The 21,061-nt window shown below is 36.5% G+C and overlaps 1 protein-coding gene and 1 non-coding gene across 3 annotated transcripts in view; both read left to right on the forward strand.

The window, feature by feature from the left end:
- The window catches only part of LOC112207519 (ankyrin repeat domain-containing protein 20B), a 41,882-nt gene that overhangs the window by 3,506 nt on the left and 17,315 nt on the right, over positions 1-21,061 (forward strand). For both annotated transcript variants that reach the window (XM_054678014.2, XM_054678015.2), the window contains exons 2-8: positions 334-448; positions 611-784; positions 4,676-4,782; positions 5,828-5,965; positions 8,514-8,569; positions 15,096-15,126; positions 17,817-17,886. In XM_054678014.2, the coding sequence (XP_054533989.1) occupies positions 334-448; positions 611-784; positions 4,676-4,782; positions 5,828-5,965; positions 8,514-8,569; positions 15,096-15,126; positions 17,817-17,886 (691 nt within the window). The remainder of the gene's footprint in view (positions 1-333; positions 449-610; positions 785-4,675; positions 4,783-5,827; positions 5,966-8,513; positions 8,570-15,095; positions 15,127-17,816; positions 17,887-21,061) is intronic.
- Positions 7,308-7,414, forward strand: LOC112207520 (U6 spliceosomal RNA). Its single transcript, XR_002941954.1, has one exon. It is a non-coding gene; the product is annotated as a U6 spliceosomal RNA (small nuclear RNA).

Raw genomic sequence — 21,061 nt, forward strand, 5'->3', positions numbered from 1 at the left:
TCCTATGAGATAGCTACTATTGTCATCTTTATTAATGAGGAAGTTGAGGCACAGAAAGGCTAAGCACTAGTTGGTAATTGTCAAGGCTTAAAGTAGGACTCAAGCCCTAGTTGAACGGAATCCAAAGACTGAGCTCTTTCTACTCAAATAGGCTGCTGTTTCCATTAAGGCAGTGAGCAATAAGAGCTAGTAAGTATTGTACTTTCTTCAAAAAAATTATTTGTTTTGAAGGCAGAGGAAAAATATGCTATTCAATTTTTACAATTACATGAATGATTGTATGTTTTGAGATATTGTACTACAGTTTCTTAAAAAATCCTCTTACTCTCGTAGAACTGCTCTACACTTGGCCTGTGCCAGTGGCCATGTGCAAGTGGTCACTCTCCTGGTTAACAGAAAATGCCAGATTGATATCTGTGACAAAGAAAACAGAACGCCTTTGATACAGGTATATTAGAGCCAACTCTTTCAGCATGACATGGATTTGATTTACATATATAGAATTAAAATAAATTGATCTCATTTACATGTAACTAGTTGGTGAAACCTGTGGAATGTGTATTTTGAATTCTTGGAATTTACAATCTGTTTCTTGGTCTAACACGGACAGGCTGTCCATTGCCAGGAAGAGGCTTGTGCCGTTATTCTGCTGAAACATGGCGCCAATCCAAACCTTAAGGATATCTACGGCAACACTGCTCTCCATTATGCTGTGTATAGTGAGAGCACCTCACTGGCAGAAAAACTGCTTTCCCATGGTGCACACATTGAAGCACTGGACAAGGTATAGATCAGTCAACTTCCTTTCCAAAATATTTGTTTTAACATTGACATAGGTAAGGGTCAATTTTTTATATGTGGAAGCTCAACCATTCCCTGAATGCAAATACAAATTAAGTTATTTTGAAATAACTTAATTGTCTAAGATTTTATTTTAAATATTGATACTTTTAAAGAAGCATTAAAGGGCACAGCTTTATAAAATGCACTTTGGAAAATATTTGTGAATTTGTTAAAGGTAAAACCTTTTCAACTTTTTTTCTACACAGGGTTATTCTTTTTTTTTTTTTTTTTTTTCCTTAATTAGTGTAAAACAACACAGGAAAGAAAATATTCCCTGGAAATAGGCTTTATCTTAAAACTCAAACAAAACTAAAGCAACTTACAAAAAGTGGACATGTTGCTGCTGCTGCTAATTTTCTGAAAAACTGATGTATTATCTCTCAGTGGCAAGGCTTAAGAGGGAAAAATGGGAGGGGAGAAAGAGAGCAATCAGAAATATGCAGGTCACTTGGATATTAGATAATGAGGGAAAATGCCAGGAAGAGGTTTTTTTTTTTGTTTTTAAGTTTGTTTTATGTGTTGAGACAAGGTGCTGTTTAGCTTTGGGTCTAATAATTTTTGGTTTGAAAAAGAATGAGTTGCAACTTGCCTAGAGATGAATTTTAGGAGGACTCTGAGGAAACCAGATTGGCAGTGAATATGTGGTGACGAAGTGAGAAACACTTCAGCAGAAGGTGGAACAAATTATTAACTGACTTATTGCTCATCCTGGCAGAAACAGCCACTTAGATAAGAACCTAAAGCCTCCTCTCAAATCTAGAATGTCTTAGTGGGAAGGTGGGAGATAAGGAGCTTGTAAATAGCAAAATCAAGTGGGATTTTGAGTTTACTTGTCCCTGTTCTACCCATAGCCAGGAAACTTAACTGGAGTTTTAATAAATGACACTATCTCTTACTCTTTTCCCTTTTTGGCCACATCTCCAACTGATAAAGGAATTAGCCATGTGGGTGAGAGATGAGACTGAAGTGATTGCTGCACTAATTCTCAGAATTGTGCATTACAGTGACCTGAGGACATTTTGTTAAAAATCTACAATTGTAGGCTTTCCCCTGAAGATTTTGATGTAATAGACCTAATAAGGCCTGAGCGTGTTTAAAAATGTTTTCTTGAAGCTGGGCACAGTGGTGTATTCCTGTAGTCCCAGCTTGAGCCTAAGAGTTTGAATCCAGCTTGAGCAACATAGTGAGACTCTTGTCTCTAACAACAATAATAGCCAAAAAAAAAAAAAACCCACAAAAAAAAACAAAAAAAACCCTTCAAGGTTGGGATACACTCTTGATTAAAAACCCCAGAATAGATAAGTGCAATATATAAATTTCTGTATCTCAAAAATGTAAGAAATCTCTAGAAGAGTTGGCATTTGATAGTTGCCACTTCCTTCAAAGTTCTCCTTTTCAATAATATTAGCCTGACTTATCTGTCTTTCTCTACATCTGTGACTGGGAAGTGAAAGGAAATATCATTGGCAATATCTCTCAGCTTACAGAATAACATGTTTTCCTTCCCACCATGAATCATTCACTACCATTCAGAGAGTCTTCAGAAATTTGCTTATGGGTAATCTTTCAATAGGTAGAGGCTGACCCTTTCATGATTTCATGTCCCTTTGTCACCACGCAGGTGATTATGTGTCAACAAATGTTCATTACAAGTTGGGCTTTCTCAATTAGAATAGTAGCAAATCCTAAACTATTTTTTTTAGTTGAAGTTTTATTATGAACTATCTGAGTATGTTTAAGTTTATAGAACTTTAGCATACCCAAAATGTCAATTTTAAACACTGAAATCCATGAAGTTAATAAGAATATAGATAGGAATTCTTTTAATAATTTAGTTTTAGCAGTCTTGTGAACCAATTATCTATTTGGTTAACAATCTGGGAAAATTATATACAAACATTTTAAATGAATACATGTTGGAAAAATTTTTGAAGTAGGTATTGTGAGTCTTTTTAGCAATTTTTATTATATATGAGAGCCTGATTTTTTGGTAGAACATATGATACCAGAGAAAGAAAATATTTTACATGCAAATACTTGGATTATACCCAACCATTTAGTAACACATTAATGGCGAATATAAAAACACAAGGGCCATATTCTAATGTGGTACACAGATTTGTTTGTTTTCCTCTATAAGTTGAATCAACATGTAAAATTTAGAAGACTCGTGAAGAAATGTGGACTTCAGGCTTATCCTAAAAAATCAAATCTGGTGTCCCCTGAGTTTCTATCATTCTTTGGTCTGCTGTGCAGAAGTTGCCCCTTTATAGAAGGCATGTATTCTCCAGTTTGCTACTGTGCCCACCTTAGTACTTCCCTTACTCAGGCAACCTTCCTTTGTCCTTGTAAGTATCTGAGTTTACAACTCCTATGTTATAGTATATTTTGATAAAAATTTCAAGGTTTTTAAGTCAGCATGTATTTGTTTATAATATATAGTCTATAGAGTATATAAGTCCCTCAGTTATGGAGTTGAATTTTAGAGTTTAGAAGTTTTTAACTCTTTTCTTTATATATACCACAAATAATTCTCTGCCCATAAGAATGCCTAGAAGCCTTTTTAGGTTATTCCTGGTTATAGTTGGATAATTTACGAATATTGCAGACAGTACATCTTTCTCCTCAGTGCTCTTCCTTAAAGATGCAAGTGACTTATTGGCTTGTATAATGCCAGAAATAATCCATATGGATCAGTATGAGAACTTTTATTGATAAGCCATTATGTTTTTATTTCCAATTTATATTTTGTCTAAAATAAAAAATAATTTTAAGTAGCCATTTAAGTGGAAGCCAGTAAAAATGGATTTAAAAAGTAGGGCTGCACTAGGGTCCCGGGATTACCATTATAATTGAGAATAGTATTTCTTACTGAGTTTTGGTTTTTAAAATATTTGTTCTTAAGTTTTTTAAACCTATCTCTCTTACACAGAATATACTGAGCTTTCTAACAGTAAAGATAAAAATCTCTTCTCTTGTATTAGGGGGAAAACCCATGGACTATTTAATAATAAGGAAAATAAATACATTTGAAGGCAATCTCTCTTAATTCAAAGCTCATTTCCATGGTGACCCATTTGGAGCAGGAGTGCCTGACATTGGCATCTGGGATCCTGACAGCATTGATAGAAGTGAATCAAGCAAGTTTGTACCACCCAGAGGAAACCGCCACCTGTATTGGGAAGCTCTGGCAACTGTATCTCTGAAACTCTTAATTCCTCAAATGTTAATGTTTGCCACAAATAGTATTGTCAAAGGGGGATTAGGTAAAATTAAAGAGATTTCTTGATTATTGGACATAAAATACAGTTTTGTAATACTTCTCAAATACAGATGGTCATGGAGTCTTTCTCTTGGGGTATAATACTTCTGATAAAGCAAATATTCTTTGGAATATAATTTAAGAAACACTGCTTTAGAGATAGTAATTTAGATCATTAATTTATGTAAAAAACTTAAAATATTTGCTACTGTGTCTTAGGGTTTTAGGCCCTTGCCTCAAGAAGCTCTTGGTTTCAGTGGGAAACAGTGAAATGACTACAATGTACCATGCTAAGTGCTGTGATCAAAGCAAGGATTCTTGGGACTAGTAAATGTTTAAAGTGAGTTTTGGCAATCACCACAGTTAATCCGGGGAGACAGAGGAGGGTTGTTTGCAAGGCAAAGCGCAGCACATCAGAAAGCACAGAGGAGTGAGAAGGAAGGGACTGCTTTTCATTTACTTCCTTTCTATATTGTATGTTGAAGTTCAAAGCATCCTAGAGAAGATTTTCAGTTCAGTTGAGAAATATTTAATTTTGTGAATTATTAATTTTTTTCTGCTGTTTTATAGGACAGTAATACCCCACTTTTATTCGCTATAATTTGCAAGAAAGAGAAAATGGTGGAATTGTTATTGAAAAAGAAAGCAAGTACACATGCCGTTGATAGGCTGAGACGGTACAGTAGTTCTTTTTTTACAAATAAAACCTGAGTATTCTAGAGTGGTCACTCAAGTCAGAAATATTAATAAGAAGATTAACATAATTATTGGCATATAATGAAAAATATCACCATGAATAATCAGATAGACCAGCAAATATTTGGACTGAGTAACATAAAGAATAGTACATAGTAGGATTCATCTTCTCTTATAATATACAGTGTTTGGTATTTATAATCAGATGTTTTTGGTACTGTAATCTTTTATTAGCTAAAGGGTTTTGTATTCGTTTTATTAATTTTTTTTTTTTTGAGATGGAGTCTTGCTCTGTTGCCAGGCTGGAGTGCCGTGGTGTGATCTCAGCTCACTGCATTCTCCACCTCCCAGGTTCAAGCGATTCTCCTGCCTCAGCCTCCCAAGTAGCTGGGACTACAGGTGCACGCCACCATGCCCAGCTAATTTTTGTATTTTTAGTAGAGATGGGATTTCACCATGTTGGCCAGGATGGTCTCGATCTCTTGACCTCGTGATCTGCTCTCCTTGGCTTCCCAAAGTGCTGGGATTACAGGTATGAGACACTGCACCTGACAAGTTTTATTCATTTTTAAAGTGTGGACTTTTAGTTTATGACTGCTAGCATTGTCATTATTATTATTGTTGTTGTTGTTGTTTTCAGCCTGCAGATAACTCTTATCTGACCCCTAGCTGATTTGACTAGGAAAGCAATGGGGAAATCTTCATCTAAATCTTTGCCTACTTTAGATAAGTGACCTCAGCACAGTTTCTTGGCCATCAAAGGACTATAAATTAGCAACTTGTATTATGTCTTACCCCAGTGGGACAAGAGGCTTCCCTGTTGTCCCTTTCTTTTAGCCTTGGTGACAATTTACAAAGATGAACACTTGAGCACCCTAGATGCTTATAGACCCAAGCTAGTACATGCAAATGGTTATTACATCTACACTGACAGGCGGATATTAAATTGGTAAAGTGTATCAAACTAGCTTTTTAAAAAAGTCTTTATTAAAGTTCTTGAGTGGAGTTATTTCTTTGTTATTTTAGGTCAGCTCTCATGCTTGCTGTATACTATGACTCACCAGGTATTGTCAATATCCTTCTTAAGCAAAATACTGATGTCTTCGCTCAAGACATGTGTGGACGAGATGCAGAAGATTACGCTATTTCTCATCATTTGACAAAGTAAGTGTTTATGTTAAAAGGCCAGTTAATGCTAAACTGAAGTTTAAAATAATTGCAACTACTCCATCTTATACATTAGGTGAGAGTTCATAGTTTGGTTCAGATAGTTTGAAATAGCGAAGAGTTAGTCTACCTTTTAGCCAGAAATCAAGCAGAAGTCTAGATTAGTTAGAAGTAGAGTGCGAGATTTTTTCTGGATTTTTGAGACCTTTATCCCTAGGGATCTCAATGTTATTCATTTTATTCTAAGTATAATCCCCATGCATGGGATAAAAGGAGCCATGTCTTTGATTTCTTTTCCTTTCCTTTCCTTTTTTTTTTTTTTTTTTTTGTAGAGACAAGGTCTCACTCTGTTGCCCTGGCTGGTCTTGAACTTTTGAGGTCAAGTAATCCCCCTGCCTCGGCCTCTGAAAGTGCTAGCCACCATGCCTGGCCTGACTTTTCTAATTACTATTGAGTCTTGTAATGTCCAGTTTAACAGAAAATCTTGTCCCCTGGGGCTCTCTCCTGTGTCTTCCTTCTTTGAATTTTCCAAGAAGCTAAGGGGTTTCCTAAGTCCAAGGAAGGCAATCTTTCTTTACAAGTCAGAAGAAGGGGAAAAAAGGCCATTCTGATCATTCTGTTGTTTCCATGGACTCACTTGCTGTATTGTTGCCATTATAACCGGTCCTGCAATCTGATAATGATTGACCTTTGCCACCAGGATGCCTTCACTGATTCAGACCCCTCAGTTTTCATGGTGATTCATATATAGAGGTCAAAGCTACGGTGTTTATTAGTTTATGTACTTGTGCTCGGTCATTGTTCCCAGCACCCTGCTCTGGCAGCTAGGCCTCCTAGCTTTATCCACACGAGTATTGAGCAAGTTGATGCTCACCGTACACTAAAAGCCTTATTTGGAGCCCACGTCTTAGCTAGACTTTGCCGTTTGTCTTTCCTTTAACCAATATTAGTTGGGATTGTTCTCAATAGTCAGGGATGTTCAAATAATGTTGCAGGAAGAGATCAGAGTTCCCTGTCTCTTTTGCTATCAGATCTGTACCTTGAGGCTTTTTTATATCCTGTGCAGCAGCTTTGGTTAGATAGCGGAATGTTCCATGTTATCTTTCCACTGAGTAGTGGGAACCAGCTTGCAGTTGGCCCCTCAAGTAATGTGTCTCTATAATCATGAAAATCTCCTGGGCTACTTGCAGCTCTTCCTCAAGTTTTAAATATATTTTAAAATTCTACCTCACAGGAAGCCATTCAATAAAATTCTCTGAATCTGAAGTAAGTGAGTTGGATTTAATAGAGCTAAGCCTCATCCATGACTCATGAGTATCCATGTATCAAACAGGGCTTTGTACTTATTTCAACAGCACATATTTTAAAATTGGATCAATACAGAGCAGATAAGCATGGCTACTGCCTAGGGATGGCACACAAATTCAGAAAACATTCCATATTTTACATAGTCCCAGGAAGGCCATTTGACTATTTGTTGAGTAGCTCCAAGGAAGCAGTGTGAGCAAAACCAAAACAGGTGACACGCAATATTGAAATTGTGATTATCGCTATGAAACTATTGATGTATGGTGATCTCTGAAATGGGAACAGAGCTGAGTAATAAGGGGATGTTACATGTTGTTAGTGCATGTCTTGGAAATGAGAAAATGTCAACTTGTATTTCCTTCATGGAGCTGAAAAACAATCAAAGCAGGGTTTTGTCTTGTCTGTTAGTTGGAGAGGACCATGGAGATCCAGCAGCCAAGCACAGATCTGCTGGCTCAGAGTTTGGGGAGGTAGAGAAGGAGTGGTAGTTGTCCAAGCCAGGTTTTGACACCTATTAGTTTTCTGCCCTTGGTGTGATTGATGAGCTCAGTGATGAGCTCACTAAATTTATATATATATATATAAATTTAGTAATAAGTTATGAATTAGGTAAAATGCCCTGAATTACAAGCCACAATGAATACAAGTAATAACCAAAATTAGCACTTAATAACATTTTCTGAAAACTGCAACATTTGAATATTAGAACTTATAGAAAAACACACACCGAGCATTATTTGGGATTCCAAAATGGTTTCAGCAATAAAGTTCAAGAATAAATTATTCCATTGCTTTACTATTTCTCTGAACATTTAAACATGTAATCTCATTACATCTTCCAAACAACCTAGTGAAGTAAGGTAGCAGAATCCTTATTTTTTAGAAGAAGCCTAAGAGAAGCAACTTGTCTGAAGACAAAATACCTACAGAGCGAGGTATTTTGGTTACAGAGTGAGGACTTACTCTGAGTGCAGGACACTTTGCATGAAATCCAGCTAACTAGGGTTCATGTACTGAGCTGTGCTTCCTCCATTTATGAGTACTTCACTTTCTTTTCTTTTTTAATTATAAGCTTAATAAGCTTGTAAGGTTTACAAATTTGAAGTGTATGGGACATTAAAATTCTGATATTAGGTCTGATATAGCCTGAAAGGGTTTTGGAATTTAATATGTTTGGTAAATATTTTTTATTTCAGTATAAAAATAGCAATTTTATTTATTACTTTTGTATACGTAGAATTCAACAACAAATTTTGGAACATAAACAGAAGATACTTAAAAAGGAGAAATCAGGTAAGACTTCTGATTGTGAATTTCTTACTTCTCTTGGTGGTCCTACTCTTGATAAGAAAGTACAAAGTAAGATGTAAGATTAAGGTAGTTTCAGTCAAAAAAGACCAGTTTAAAAATATGTGTAAATTAAATGTGTATATATGTATATACATATGTAAATTTTTAAAATTTAACTTGTTTAGTTTGAAATTCAGATTTATTTAAGAAGGTAGTTGTAGCTAATTTATAATCTCAAACATTATTGTCTGAAAACATTCATTTATTTAATTATGATCCCTAAAATCCTATATAATATTTTTGCATAAATAAGAAAAAAGATTTTTAAGTTAATATGTTGTATGTTTCCTCTATAGTCACATTATAACAAATTGGACTTGTTATACAAATGGATCTTCGATTTCATTTTTATAATAAATTGTTTATATTTAGTAAATAAATAACTACAGTTGACCCATGAATAATGTGGGGGTGAGGGACTCTGATCCCTGTGCAGTTGAAAATCTGAGTATAACTTTTGATTCCTTCACCTTAGCTACTAATAGCCCACAATTGACTGGAAGCCTTCCTGATAACATAAACAGTTGATGAACACCTATTTTGTTTGTGCTGCATTATTATATACTGTGTTCGTACAATAAAATAAGCTAGAGAAATGAAGCTGTTAGAAAGGAAATCATCAGGAAAAACATATTGACTTTTCATAAAGCATAAGTAGTCCTGACAAAGGTCTTCATGATCTTCAGGTTGATTAGGCTGAGGAGGAAGAGGAGAGGTGGATCTTGCTGTCTCTCCGTTGCAGAGGCAGAAGAAAATCTGCATATAAGTGAATCCCTGCAGTTGAAACCCTTGCTGTTCAAGGGTGAACTGTATTACATATTGATTTGTGTCACTAAGAAAGTAACTATCTTTAGAACCGGGAACTCAGCAATCCCTTTCTGGTACCATAAATAAATGGCAATAAGAACTGTAGAACTGAACCAGTGTGCACCCATACAAATAGGAGATTATTTTTTGAAGATAGCTACTGAGCACAGAAGATGGAAAAGCAATTCCTTTGTGAGAAGCACAAGTTATATTACATATTCGTACACAAGCAAAATGATTTTATCTGTCATAGTTTACATACGTACACATACACACATGCACATGTGCACACACCTGTGCACACAGACACAAAGTTAAAAGTCCTGCTGATTCTTAATGACCAAATCCAACTGTTCACAGAGAGCGGTGGATAATGCATCCTACTGTTTGGATGCAATTCTTTTGACTTTTTGACTTGTTTTGTGATGAACTGCCTTTAATGGGTTTAAATCATGTTTTTAGTTTTATGAGAAATGAAGAAAAAGATTAGAAGCAAGTAAACAGGAACTCTATGGTCAGTAGTAGACTATAATAGTATATTCAATAGTCATATGATTTTCTCCAGTTATACAATTTACTTGAATGATGCACAATTAATTATTATTATCATAGGAGATGGGGTCTCTCTATGTTGCCTAGGCTAGAATACAGTGTCTATTCATTGGTGCAATCATAGCTGACTGTAGCCTTGAACTCCTGGGCTCAAGCAGTCCTCCTACCTCATCCTCCTGAGCAGCTGGGACTACAGTTTTGTGTGGTTACATCTGGCCTGATACACAATTATTTATTTGTTTATTTATTTTTAATACAGGGTCTCCCTCTGTTGTCAGTACTGGTGTGCAGTGGTGCCATCTTGGCTCACTGCAACTTCTGCTTGCTGGCCTTAAGTGATCCTTTCACCTTAGCCTCCCAAGTAGCTGGGACTACAGGCATGCACTACCACACATGGCTAATTTTCTTTTTAAGGGTTTTTGTTTGTTTGTTTGTTTAATAGATGAGGTCTCACTATATTGCCGAGGCTGGTCTGCAACTTCTGGGCTCAAGTGATCCTCCTGCCTCAACCTCCCAAAATGCTTGGATTTACAAGTGTGAGCCACTGCACCTGGCCTTCAAAATTATTATAAAAAGGAATGAAGCCCAGTTTAGTTGCAGAAAATTGACCACTTTTTCATTTTTTTTTCTAGAAACATTCATATTGTAGAACATATTGTCAATCACCCAGATTCTCTATTTTTTTTTCGGATAAAAGAGGATTGCTGCTTATTTCACATTATTTTCTGACATTATTTTTTCATTTATTCCTTCTATGGCTTTATTCAATTGGATAGATATAGAAATACAAGAATCTCCAAGTCAAATATCAAGGCAAAAAAGGAAAAGAAAAACAGATTAGGGAAAGTTATTCTGTGAAATAACCATCTGATTACAGTTACATGTATCATATCAACTTAATACAAATCTTACACAATGAATTTGTGTCAAGGTTTCCCAAGACCACCCCAGGTTTGGTGGTTCATTAGAAGGACTCACAGGACTCAGCAAATAGTCATACTCAGATCTTTAATTGATAACAAGGAAGAGGACAAGCAAAATTAGTAGAGGAAAAAGGTGCATGTGGTCAATTCTGGAGGAAACAAGGCACAAGCCTCCAGGAGTTCTGTCCTGTGGAGTTCCCGGGATCTGCTTAATTCTCCCAGGCTCACATTTTGACAACATATGTGCAGTGATGTCTACCAGTACCAGAGTCTCATTAGAGACTAAGTGCCCAAGTTTTTCTATGGAGGTTACTCTCCCTCACATGTACCCAAATTCCAGACTCTTACAAGGAAAGCAGCTGTTTAGAGTAAATACACTGTTTCTATAAGCACTTTAGACACAGTGAGCCATTCTTCTCAGGGAATGGTGGAAACCCTCCCATTTCCAATTTCCTAAACACCAGCCAAGGGCCAGCCTTGCATGCAGGCCTTTCTAAGGATGGATGGCAGCCTCTTGCCTGCTATATGAAATCTTTTCTGCACAACACTTGTAACCCCAACTTAATTTTTGGTGTTGTTTTAAAATTTCATTTTAATAACATAATATTATAAGATAAGGTAACTTGGTACTAATTTCTGTTGTATGATCCATCTTAAGTTGCAGTGCTGGTTACTTTTTTGACTTTTGGTGATGAACAGCTATTTGTATATAAGTTACCATAGCAATGTTAGGTAATTATTATCTGTCCTATTTATCTCATTAACCTTTCAGTAAAATTGTTAAATTAAATGAGCAAAATAATTTCTGAGTTAAAATTAGAATAAAAATTCTTTTATTTTGATTACATGAATAGTCTAGTTTTCATATTGTGCTAAATCCCTGTTTAGAATTATGAAATAAGATAAAATATTCAATTATTTTTATCAATATTTTCTTACTTAAGCATGCAATTAAATTTATTTATTTTATGTATTTTATATAGTTCAATTTGAGAAGTAATGACCACATGTTGTTACTTTGGTCTTCAATGATCTCTAATTTTTAGGATCACCGTGTCTTGCTTAAATATATCATAGTAACAGGTTCAGTGAATATCTTTATTTTTTATTTTATTTACTTATTTTTTTTGAGACGGAGTTTTGCTCTTGTTGCCCAGGCTGCAGTGCAATGACACAATCTTGGCTCATTGCAACCTCCACCTCCCAGTTTCAAATGATTCTCCTGCCTCAGCCTCCCAGGTACCTGGAACTACAGGCATGCACAATCATGCCTGGCTAATTTTTTGTATTTAGTAGAGATGGGGTTTCACCATGTTAGTCAGGCTGGTCTCGAACTCCTGACCTCAGGTGATCCACCTACCTCGGCCTCTCAAAGTGCTGGGATTACAGGCATGAGCCACTGCCCCCAGCCATTTATTTATTTATTTTAATTGTTGTTCTGGAGATCCTGGGATGCATAGACAGTGAATATCTTTTTTGTTTTTTGAGATGGAGTCTCACTCTGTCTCCCAGGCTGCAGTGCAGTGGTGCGATCTCAGTTAACTGCAACCTCCGCCTTCTAGGCGCAAGTGATTCTCCTGCCTCAGCCTCCTGAGTAGCTGAAATTACAGGTGCCAGCCACCATGCCCAGCTAATTTTTGTATTTTTTATTAGAGATGAAGTTTTGCCATGTTGGCCAGGCCGGTCTTGAACTCCTGACCTCAGGTGATCCACCCACCTTTGCCTCCCAAAGTGCTGAGATTACAGGCATGAGCCACTGAGCCCAGCTGAATATCTTTTTTAAATCAATAACCTTATTTCTTAGAGCAGTTTTAGGTTCACAGCAAAATTGAGAGGAAGGTACAGAGATTTCTCATATATCCCATGCCTCCCACACACACATAGGCTCCCCCATTATTACTATTTTCCACCAGAGAGTGGTACATTTGTTACAACTGATGAACTTACATTGACACATTATAATCATTCAAAGTTCATAGTTTACATCAGGCTTCACTCTTGATGCTGTACATTCTGTGAATTTGGACAAATGTATAATGACATGACATGTATCTATTACTGTAATATTATCGACAAAACAGTTTCACAGCCCTAAAAATTCTCTATGCTATGCGTGTTCATCTTTCCCTTTCTCCCTAGCAACTCGTGGCAACCATTGATGTTTACTCTGTCTTCATAGTTTCACTTTTTTCAGAAGAGTCACATAGTTGGAATAATACAGTGGATATCTTTTTGAATAGTTAAAAAATTAAAGCTCCATGGCAGTTGAATGTAGTCATTTAAGATGTTCTTTGTCCTTTTGTTTTTCTTTTGCTTCTTTATCATTGTAAAGAATGATATATTCTGATGACATATGCTTTACATACTTAGAAAACGTGATTTGTATAGATATGTGGCACATAATAGAAAGGGTTGAGGAAAAGGACACCGTGCTGTACCACACAGCACAAACTGGAGCATCTTGCTCTGTGAGGTGGGTCCAGATAGACTCTCTAGTAATGGAAGGGGACAAGTGCAAGGGGTTGTATTTTATAAAACTGGAATCACAAAGTCTTTCATACTTACCTTCGGTTGGAAATAAGACCAGGCAGTGAATGCCATAGGTAAATACATATGTTCCTCACTGATCCTCTTCTTTTGAGGGATGAGGTTGACAACAGCCTGTATTATGATGATGTGACTCACCTACAACTAGATTCTGTCATGAGGGATAGCAAGAGAGTTTTGCTTTCTGTGAGGTGAAAAAGAATTTTTTTCCCCTACTAGGGAGAAGGGCAAGCACTGGAACATTCTGGTAGTAAAAGGGCATTGATGGTTTTCTTTCTATATATTTTTCACATCATATAGTACTGCCCAGCAGCCTGCCACACCTCCCTGGTGTTTCTTCAGCTTCTCTCTGAATGTGAGGTGTGGTTCCTAGCAGATAAGCTCTTAAAGGAGTGATCTTCCCAGCGGTTTTTCTGTGGGAGGTAAAATGGCAGGTGAATTTGGGCCTTGCTATATGTAGGGCAGAGCAAATAGCTACAACTAAGTAAACCACCCAGCACCGTCCCCAAAGAGTAGTAGCCAGAGTAATACATTGATCTCTTTTGAGCTCTTTTCCACTAGCAGCTGGAAAGTCTTTGCAAGGATTCCTGTTTCTGGTCTGATTCCTATGTTTTGCTGACTTCTGGTGATAGGGTGTTTTATTCTGAACTGAGCAGTTTGAACTGAAGAGCTAGAGAGGCTGTGTTGTGTTATAACAAAATAAGTGCAGTAGCTCCCCCTTAACTGTGGGAGATACATTCCAAGACCCCCAGTGGATGCATGAAACCATGAATAGTACTGAATCACAAACTGTTTTTCCCTATACATAAATATCTATGCTAAAGTTTAATTTATAAATTAAATTGAATCTGATGTTACCAGCAGATAGGGTGTGAGAATTGAATGGTGTCATCAGCAGGAATGATTGCTTACTTGTTGGTGGGGAAAAACCCTCCACATATTTGGTCACAGAAGCCTTCTTTGTTGATGATTGTTGCTGTGGTGTGACAGCAGAGAAAAATGTGTCAAGTATGTCTTTCTGCACATATAGTGGATAAGGGATACTACTGTATACTCTGTTTTAATGGCACCTCATATTTTGGTCCAGAAATCATGCTCTTTGACACTGTTGACTCATCACACCTGTTCTGCTAACAATACCATTTTTACTCGATCTCATAGGGTTTGGCTAGGATGATTTGCATACTTCAGTTCACTTGTAGATACCAAATTTTAATAAATTTATTCTTCTTTGCATCTAATAAACACAAAGGGAAGAGTTCTTACTGCATTAATTACCTACCAATATGTATAACGAATGTTAATTCTAATAAGGTCCCAGGCATGCTCCCAAAGGAATGCTTTGTAACAAAGCATCAGTCTTATGCTTTAAAAAACCAAACCAAACCAAAACAAAAACAACAACAACAAAAAACAGGATCTAAAGCATAAATACAAGTGTGCAGAATTTTTTTATGAAGGTAGAGTCTTACTGTGTTTCCCAAGCTGGTCTCAAACTTCTGGGCTCCTCAAGTGATCCTCCTGCCTCAGCCTCCCAAGTAGTTTGGATTAGAGGGATGCATCACTGTGAATACTTATGCTTTTAATATTCTGTACATTTATTATTGATTTAAAATGCATTTTACCTTTTTCTTTAATAGATGTTGGAAGTTCTGATGAATCTGCAGTCAGGTAGGATTTTATAGATTTAAAAAATTATGTTAACTAAGAAAATATAGATGGAAGAAACGAATATCTGTTGAGTGTTGTATTGTGGGCTAGACATCCTAATATGTTCTATGCATTTATCATCTCATAAAGCCATCACAACATCTGTCTTCCTATAACCTGCTGTTTATTAAATAAACAACTATGGATTAGAGCTGATTAATTGCCTCATGATCCCATAGTTAACAAAGTAGCTGGCCTACAGTTTGACCATCAGCCTGCCTGCCTTCCAAATCCTGTCTCTCGCTCCTCAGCATAGATTGACAGATATCTGTGCAGCCCTTGGATCAAGGTATAGGTCTGAATCAGATTAGTCAGATTCATTAATTTGATTAATGTCTAAATTAATGAGAGTTTAAATACCTTGAACTCTCATTTAAGTTTATCATTAGAATGTGGTTAGTCCAAGAGTTTGTCCTAATAAATTTGACAATTTCAGTGGTAACCAGTATCTTATTTTTACCATCAAAGGCTCTAGGGCAGATCTTACTTAGCTTTGGCCATAGGGGTGTAAGTTTTACAAAAGCAAGTTTAGGCAAGTCTTAGAGACAAATTATTTGACTTCCCAGTTTGGTTTTCCATTTAGGCAAGTATTTCTGCTTACTTCCATAATACATTTTTTAGTCTTGTTGCTTTTTCCATGACTTTTCTATAATCTTGTCTTCATTTTTTAAAACTTTCTTCTCTGCTTTTCTTGGTATTTCTTTTGTTCTATTATTTTTTCAAACTCTGCTGGCTATGTATTCTAAGTTTTTCTATAGATAGTATCAAGAGGACGTAGAATTACAGAATTTTAAGGAATCTTGGAATGAATTAAAATACCTTCTAGTATTTTTACCTGTGTTGAACATTCTGGTCAAATGATTCTCTAGATAGAGAATGTGAGGCTCCAAGAGATTAGGATGCTTTTTTTTTAGACATAGGAATTGGCAGAAATGAGATTTGAACTCATGTTAAAGCCCAGTACTCTTGCTTCTTTTTATATCCTATTGGCGTGTGTTTTAATAATACAAACGGGAGTGAGTCTGTGGGTAGAATGAGAATGGAATTAGCTGGTGAACCCAATGGAAGTAGATAAGAATGGAATGAGCAGGGGAAGTCCAAGTTTGAAGATAAACAACACTGGATTGGATAGGAGTACAGACTCTTCTATAAGAGATCAAAATATTGGGGTTTATGACAAGTTTGATAAAGATAAATTATAAAAATGAAGGACACAAGATGTTGGGAATTATCTACAAAGGCACATTAAAATAGAAGGTTCAAGGGAGCTCTAAAAAGTTTGCTGCTTTTTTTTAAATCAAGGACTGACAAACTTGAAGATTTTTACTGAAAGATGCTAAAACATTTTGAGACACTGGGAGGAGCGTCTGCAGCAGATAGAAATGTGGTGTCATCTGTTTCCATCCTGACTTACAAAGGGGTGGCTTAGAGCCCCTGGAGTAGTAAGGGGCTGGAGATTGCTGAACTACATAGATCTGTGGCCCAGTACAAGTGTCTCCTCACCTCTGCCTCTTTTCCCGATTCACTGATGTCCTTCCCATGTCCATGTGGGCTGGGTCAGGGGCATGATTGGCTGGCAAATCAGTCATGGAGTTCAGTTGGGTAGTTGGTAGTGTGTCTAGCTGGGGGCAGGTGATGGAGACTCCAGTTAGCTTGTTTTTCAGGAGCAGGGATATAGAGAGCTCCTACTCCTGGTCATTTGAGGCCATCCTTTCAGGAATCTTTGCTTTCACAGACTGAAGATTTAAAGATTGAAGACTTCTGTGGAGCCCTGCAGAAGTGGAATCTGGAAGTGGGAGCCCATAGGAAGACAGATACTTAGAGAGTACTTAGGGAAATAGAGGTGCAACTACCAGGACTCTGTTTTTTTCTGGCAGTCTCTCTCCTTGGGTGTCTGAGTGCCTATGAAAAGTTTTAAGGGCTTGCTAGTTTATGTGGACCTGAATAAGGTAGGACCTATAGGGTGAAAATAATGGGATTTTATAATTGTTAATATTTCAATCTTTCTGGGAAAAGTATTCTCAATAAGAACATACACCTTTGTTATTTGACTTCTGTACATTTAGCTTTCATACATTTCAAATATTGTAGGGGCTTTCCTGTACTGATTTAGGGCAAAGGAAAGCAATAGGACCTTTCTAAGTGGCTTCCATGCTGAGGAATCAAGACTGCCATTCTGAAGTGATGCAGATTAGTCTTTTATCCAGAGACAGATCATGGAAAAGAGACAGTGGATCTTTCTACCTTGTTTTAGGTCATCAGTTTTCTTCCAGTTTAGGTAACAAAATTTATGTCATCCATTAATTGAATTTTAAGTTTAGCTTCAGGACAGATAATTTGTGAGGGCAAATCATTGTCAGGCTCTGCCAATTTATTGACTGTCACTATTTGTTATAAAGCTCAAGGTTAGTTTTCATTGAATATTTTATAGATTTAGACAGGTGGAGGCAGAAATAGGTAACTAAAATCTATTTTTAGAACAGAGGACATATTTTAATTATATCAAGAATCACTATTTAATATATAGATTGCTGACCTTTCCCCAGATTATGGTTTCCTTTTTTGAGGGGGAAGCTGGATATAAACTGGCAGTTAAAAAAATTGTAAAGAAATCAACTTGCTCATTTTCGTTGTGTATTTTCGCTCTCAAGCATTTTCCATGAACTGCGTGTGGATTCATTGCCTGCATCGGATGACAAAGACTTGAGTGTTGCTACTAAGGTAAAGTGGTCTCTTGTAAAATTAATTTTCTCACTCTGAATGTACTTTTGAAGAGTATTTACTTTTCAAATTTAGCAGTGGTTTACCTATCATTGTTTTATGGTGGTAATGGAAAGTTGGTCAGAGAAAAACATACATATGGCTAGTTGATTCAAAAAATGTGTTTAACTTTGGTAACTAACAAAGATTGATAAGTACTGTGACAGGGTGGGAGCTGAAAAAAAATGAATTGGAAAATTAGTAGTGACAGGAAAATCACATTAGGAAACGCTTTCTCCAATAGAGGAAATATGAAATTTGGTTAAGGTTTATTTGGATAAATACTAATACTTTGACTTTTAAATCATACAAGTGTGACTTTCTTAATATTTATGCCTGTATAAATCTTCAGTGGATCAAATTATTTGCAGTAATCATGGGATCCTCCTGGTGATTTTTAGTGGCAAAAATATTCAGCACATAGCATATAGCTTTTGTTCTTGGAAACTTATTATTTTGGTATCATATTGTTTTTACGAGAGATTGTTTTTCTACTTATATTATTGGTTCTGTAGTGAGACAAAAAAAATTAAAAATTGTAGAAAAATAACTGAGTGTGGTGGTGTACACCTGTAGTCCCTGCTACTTGGGAATTTGAGGCAGGAAGATTGCTTGAACCCAGGAGTTTGAGAACAGCCTGGGCAACATCGTTTCTGATTTAAAAATATAAATTGTGGAAATATAGAAATTTAAATTTATGTTCTCAAAATGTGTATTGCAAAGGAATTTTTGTGTGGTTTATGAGTTGTCCATGAAGAGTTTATATAAGGCACTTCATCTAATTGAATAACATGTATTTTGCTGCAAATAACCAGTTCTAGAAGCAGAGACTCTTAATACCAACGGATGGTAAGACTTTATCATCATAATTTTGTCATTGTAGTTTATTTAAAATATTTATTTCACCAGGTGTGGAGACTCACCTGTAATCCCAGCAGTTTTGGAGGCCGAGGTCAGTAGATCACCTGAGTTCAGGAGTTCAAGATCAGCCTGGCCAACGTGGTGAAACCCTGTCTCTAAAAAAAACCAAAAACAAAACAAAAGCAGAAAAATTAACCAGGCGTGATGATGCATGCCTGTAATCCCAGCTGCTCAGGAGGCCAAGGTGGGAGAATCACTTGAACCCGGGAGGCAGAGGTTGCAGTGAGCCAAGATCACACCATTGCACTCCAGCCTGAGTGACAGAGCAAGACTACATCTTAAAAAATAAAATAACCACTCAAAGTCCTCATATCATATTCTGAAATTTTGAATTTCAGAAGGTTTTCTATTTAGTTGTTTAAATAATCATTGGAAGCTCCTGCATACCATAAGCTACTGGAGGTCAGTAAACATATTTGTGTGTATCCTGGAGTACCTAGAATACAGTCTTCCATGTAAGAAGCATTTTACTTGTTGTTTTTTGAGATGGGGTTTCACTCTGTCCCCCAGGCTGGAGGGCACTGGTGAGAGCTTGGCTCACTCCGATCTCCATTTCCTGGGCTCAGGTGATCCTCACACCTCAGCCATCCCAGTAGTTGAAACAATAGAGCTATGTCACCATAGACCTGTGTCACCATGCTCAGCTGAGTTTTGTAGAGACAGGGTTTTGCCTTGTTGCCCAGGCTGGTCTTTAACTGTTGGGCTCAAGTGTTCTGCCTGCCTTAGCCTCTCAAAGTGCTGGGTTACAGGCATAAGACATTCAGCCTTAATAGTTGTTTAATCTGAATAAATAGACAAATGAATTTTTATATAATGGAATGTTATAAGTAATATAATAAACCTAATGTATCTAATAATTAAATATTGTATTTAAAATATTGCTTACATTGTATTTTTTAATATTTAAGGGTGTATAAGTTTTGATATGTTATGTTGAGAAATTATGCCGTAATTAAAAAGGAAATAAAATAGAAATAGGTCATCAGTAGCAAAGAGGGTTACAATATATTTTCTAGTATAATTCAACTGCAATCTTAACATTGAGATTTTAGATTAACATTTCTTAAGCTTTTTATTAGCTCCAACTCATGTTCTATTAAATATACCTTTTCAAGCCATACATTACTCTTTATTATTATTATACTGTAAGTTCTAGGGTACATGTGCACAATGTGTGGGTTTGTTACATGTGTATACATGTGCCATGTTGGTGTGCTGCACCCATTAACTCATCATTTACATTAGGTATATCTCCTAATGCTATCCCTCCCCCCTTCCTCCACCCCACGACAGGCCCCAGTGTGTGATGTTCCCCATCCTGTGTCCAAGTGTTCTCATTATTCAATTTCCACCTGTGAGTGAGAATATGTGGTGTTTGGTTTTCTGTCCTTGTGACCGTTTGCTCAGAATGATGGTTTCCAGCTTCATCCATGTCCTTACAAAGGACATGAACTCATCCTTTTTTATGGCTGCATAGTATTCCATGGTGTATATGTGCCACATTGTCTTAATCCAGTCTATCATTGATGGACATTTGGGTTGGTTCCAAGTCTTTGCTATTGTAAATAGTGCCGCAATAAACATACGTGTGCATGTGTCTTTGAGCAGCATGATTTATAATTCTTTGGGTATGTACCCAGTAACGGGATGGCTGGGTCAAATGGTATTTCTAGTTCTAGATCCTTGAGGAATCACCATACTGTCTTCCTCAAAGGATGAACTAGTTTACAGTCCCACCAACAGTGTAAAAGTACTCCTATTTCTCCACATCCTCTCCAGCACCTGTGGGTTCTTGACTTTTTAATGATCGTCATTGTAACTGGTGTGAGATGGTATCTCATTGTGGTTTTGATTTGCATTTCTCTGATGGCCAGTGATGATGATCATTTTTTCATGTGTCTGCCATACATTACTCTTTAGAATTCTGGTGACCAATTTTTTTCTGGGTGGAAAGCTGATTGAAAGTTCTAGTTTTCTCTTCTGTTATAATAATGTTCTTTCAGGTAGTGGTCGATGACCATATTTAGCTAATTGAATGTCTTATAGTAATAAACTCTATCACTGAAGTACTTACAAAAAACTAATTGTAGCATAAATATTAATTAGTATTATCAGGGATATGAAAGAGCAAAAGGCTCTGTTATAGATCTATTTCCCCATGTACTTTATTGTACTTCATGCTGTTTCTTCTCTTTCTTGGCTTAAGCTCATATTT

Source organism: Pan troglodytes, chromosome 12, assembly GCF_028858775.2.
Source record: "Pan troglodytes isolate AG18354 chromosome 12, NHGRI_mPanTro3-v2.0_pri, whole genome shotgun sequence".
Taxonomy (NCBI): domain Eukaryota; kingdom Metazoa; phylum Chordata; class Mammalia; order Primates; family Hominidae; genus Pan; species Pan troglodytes.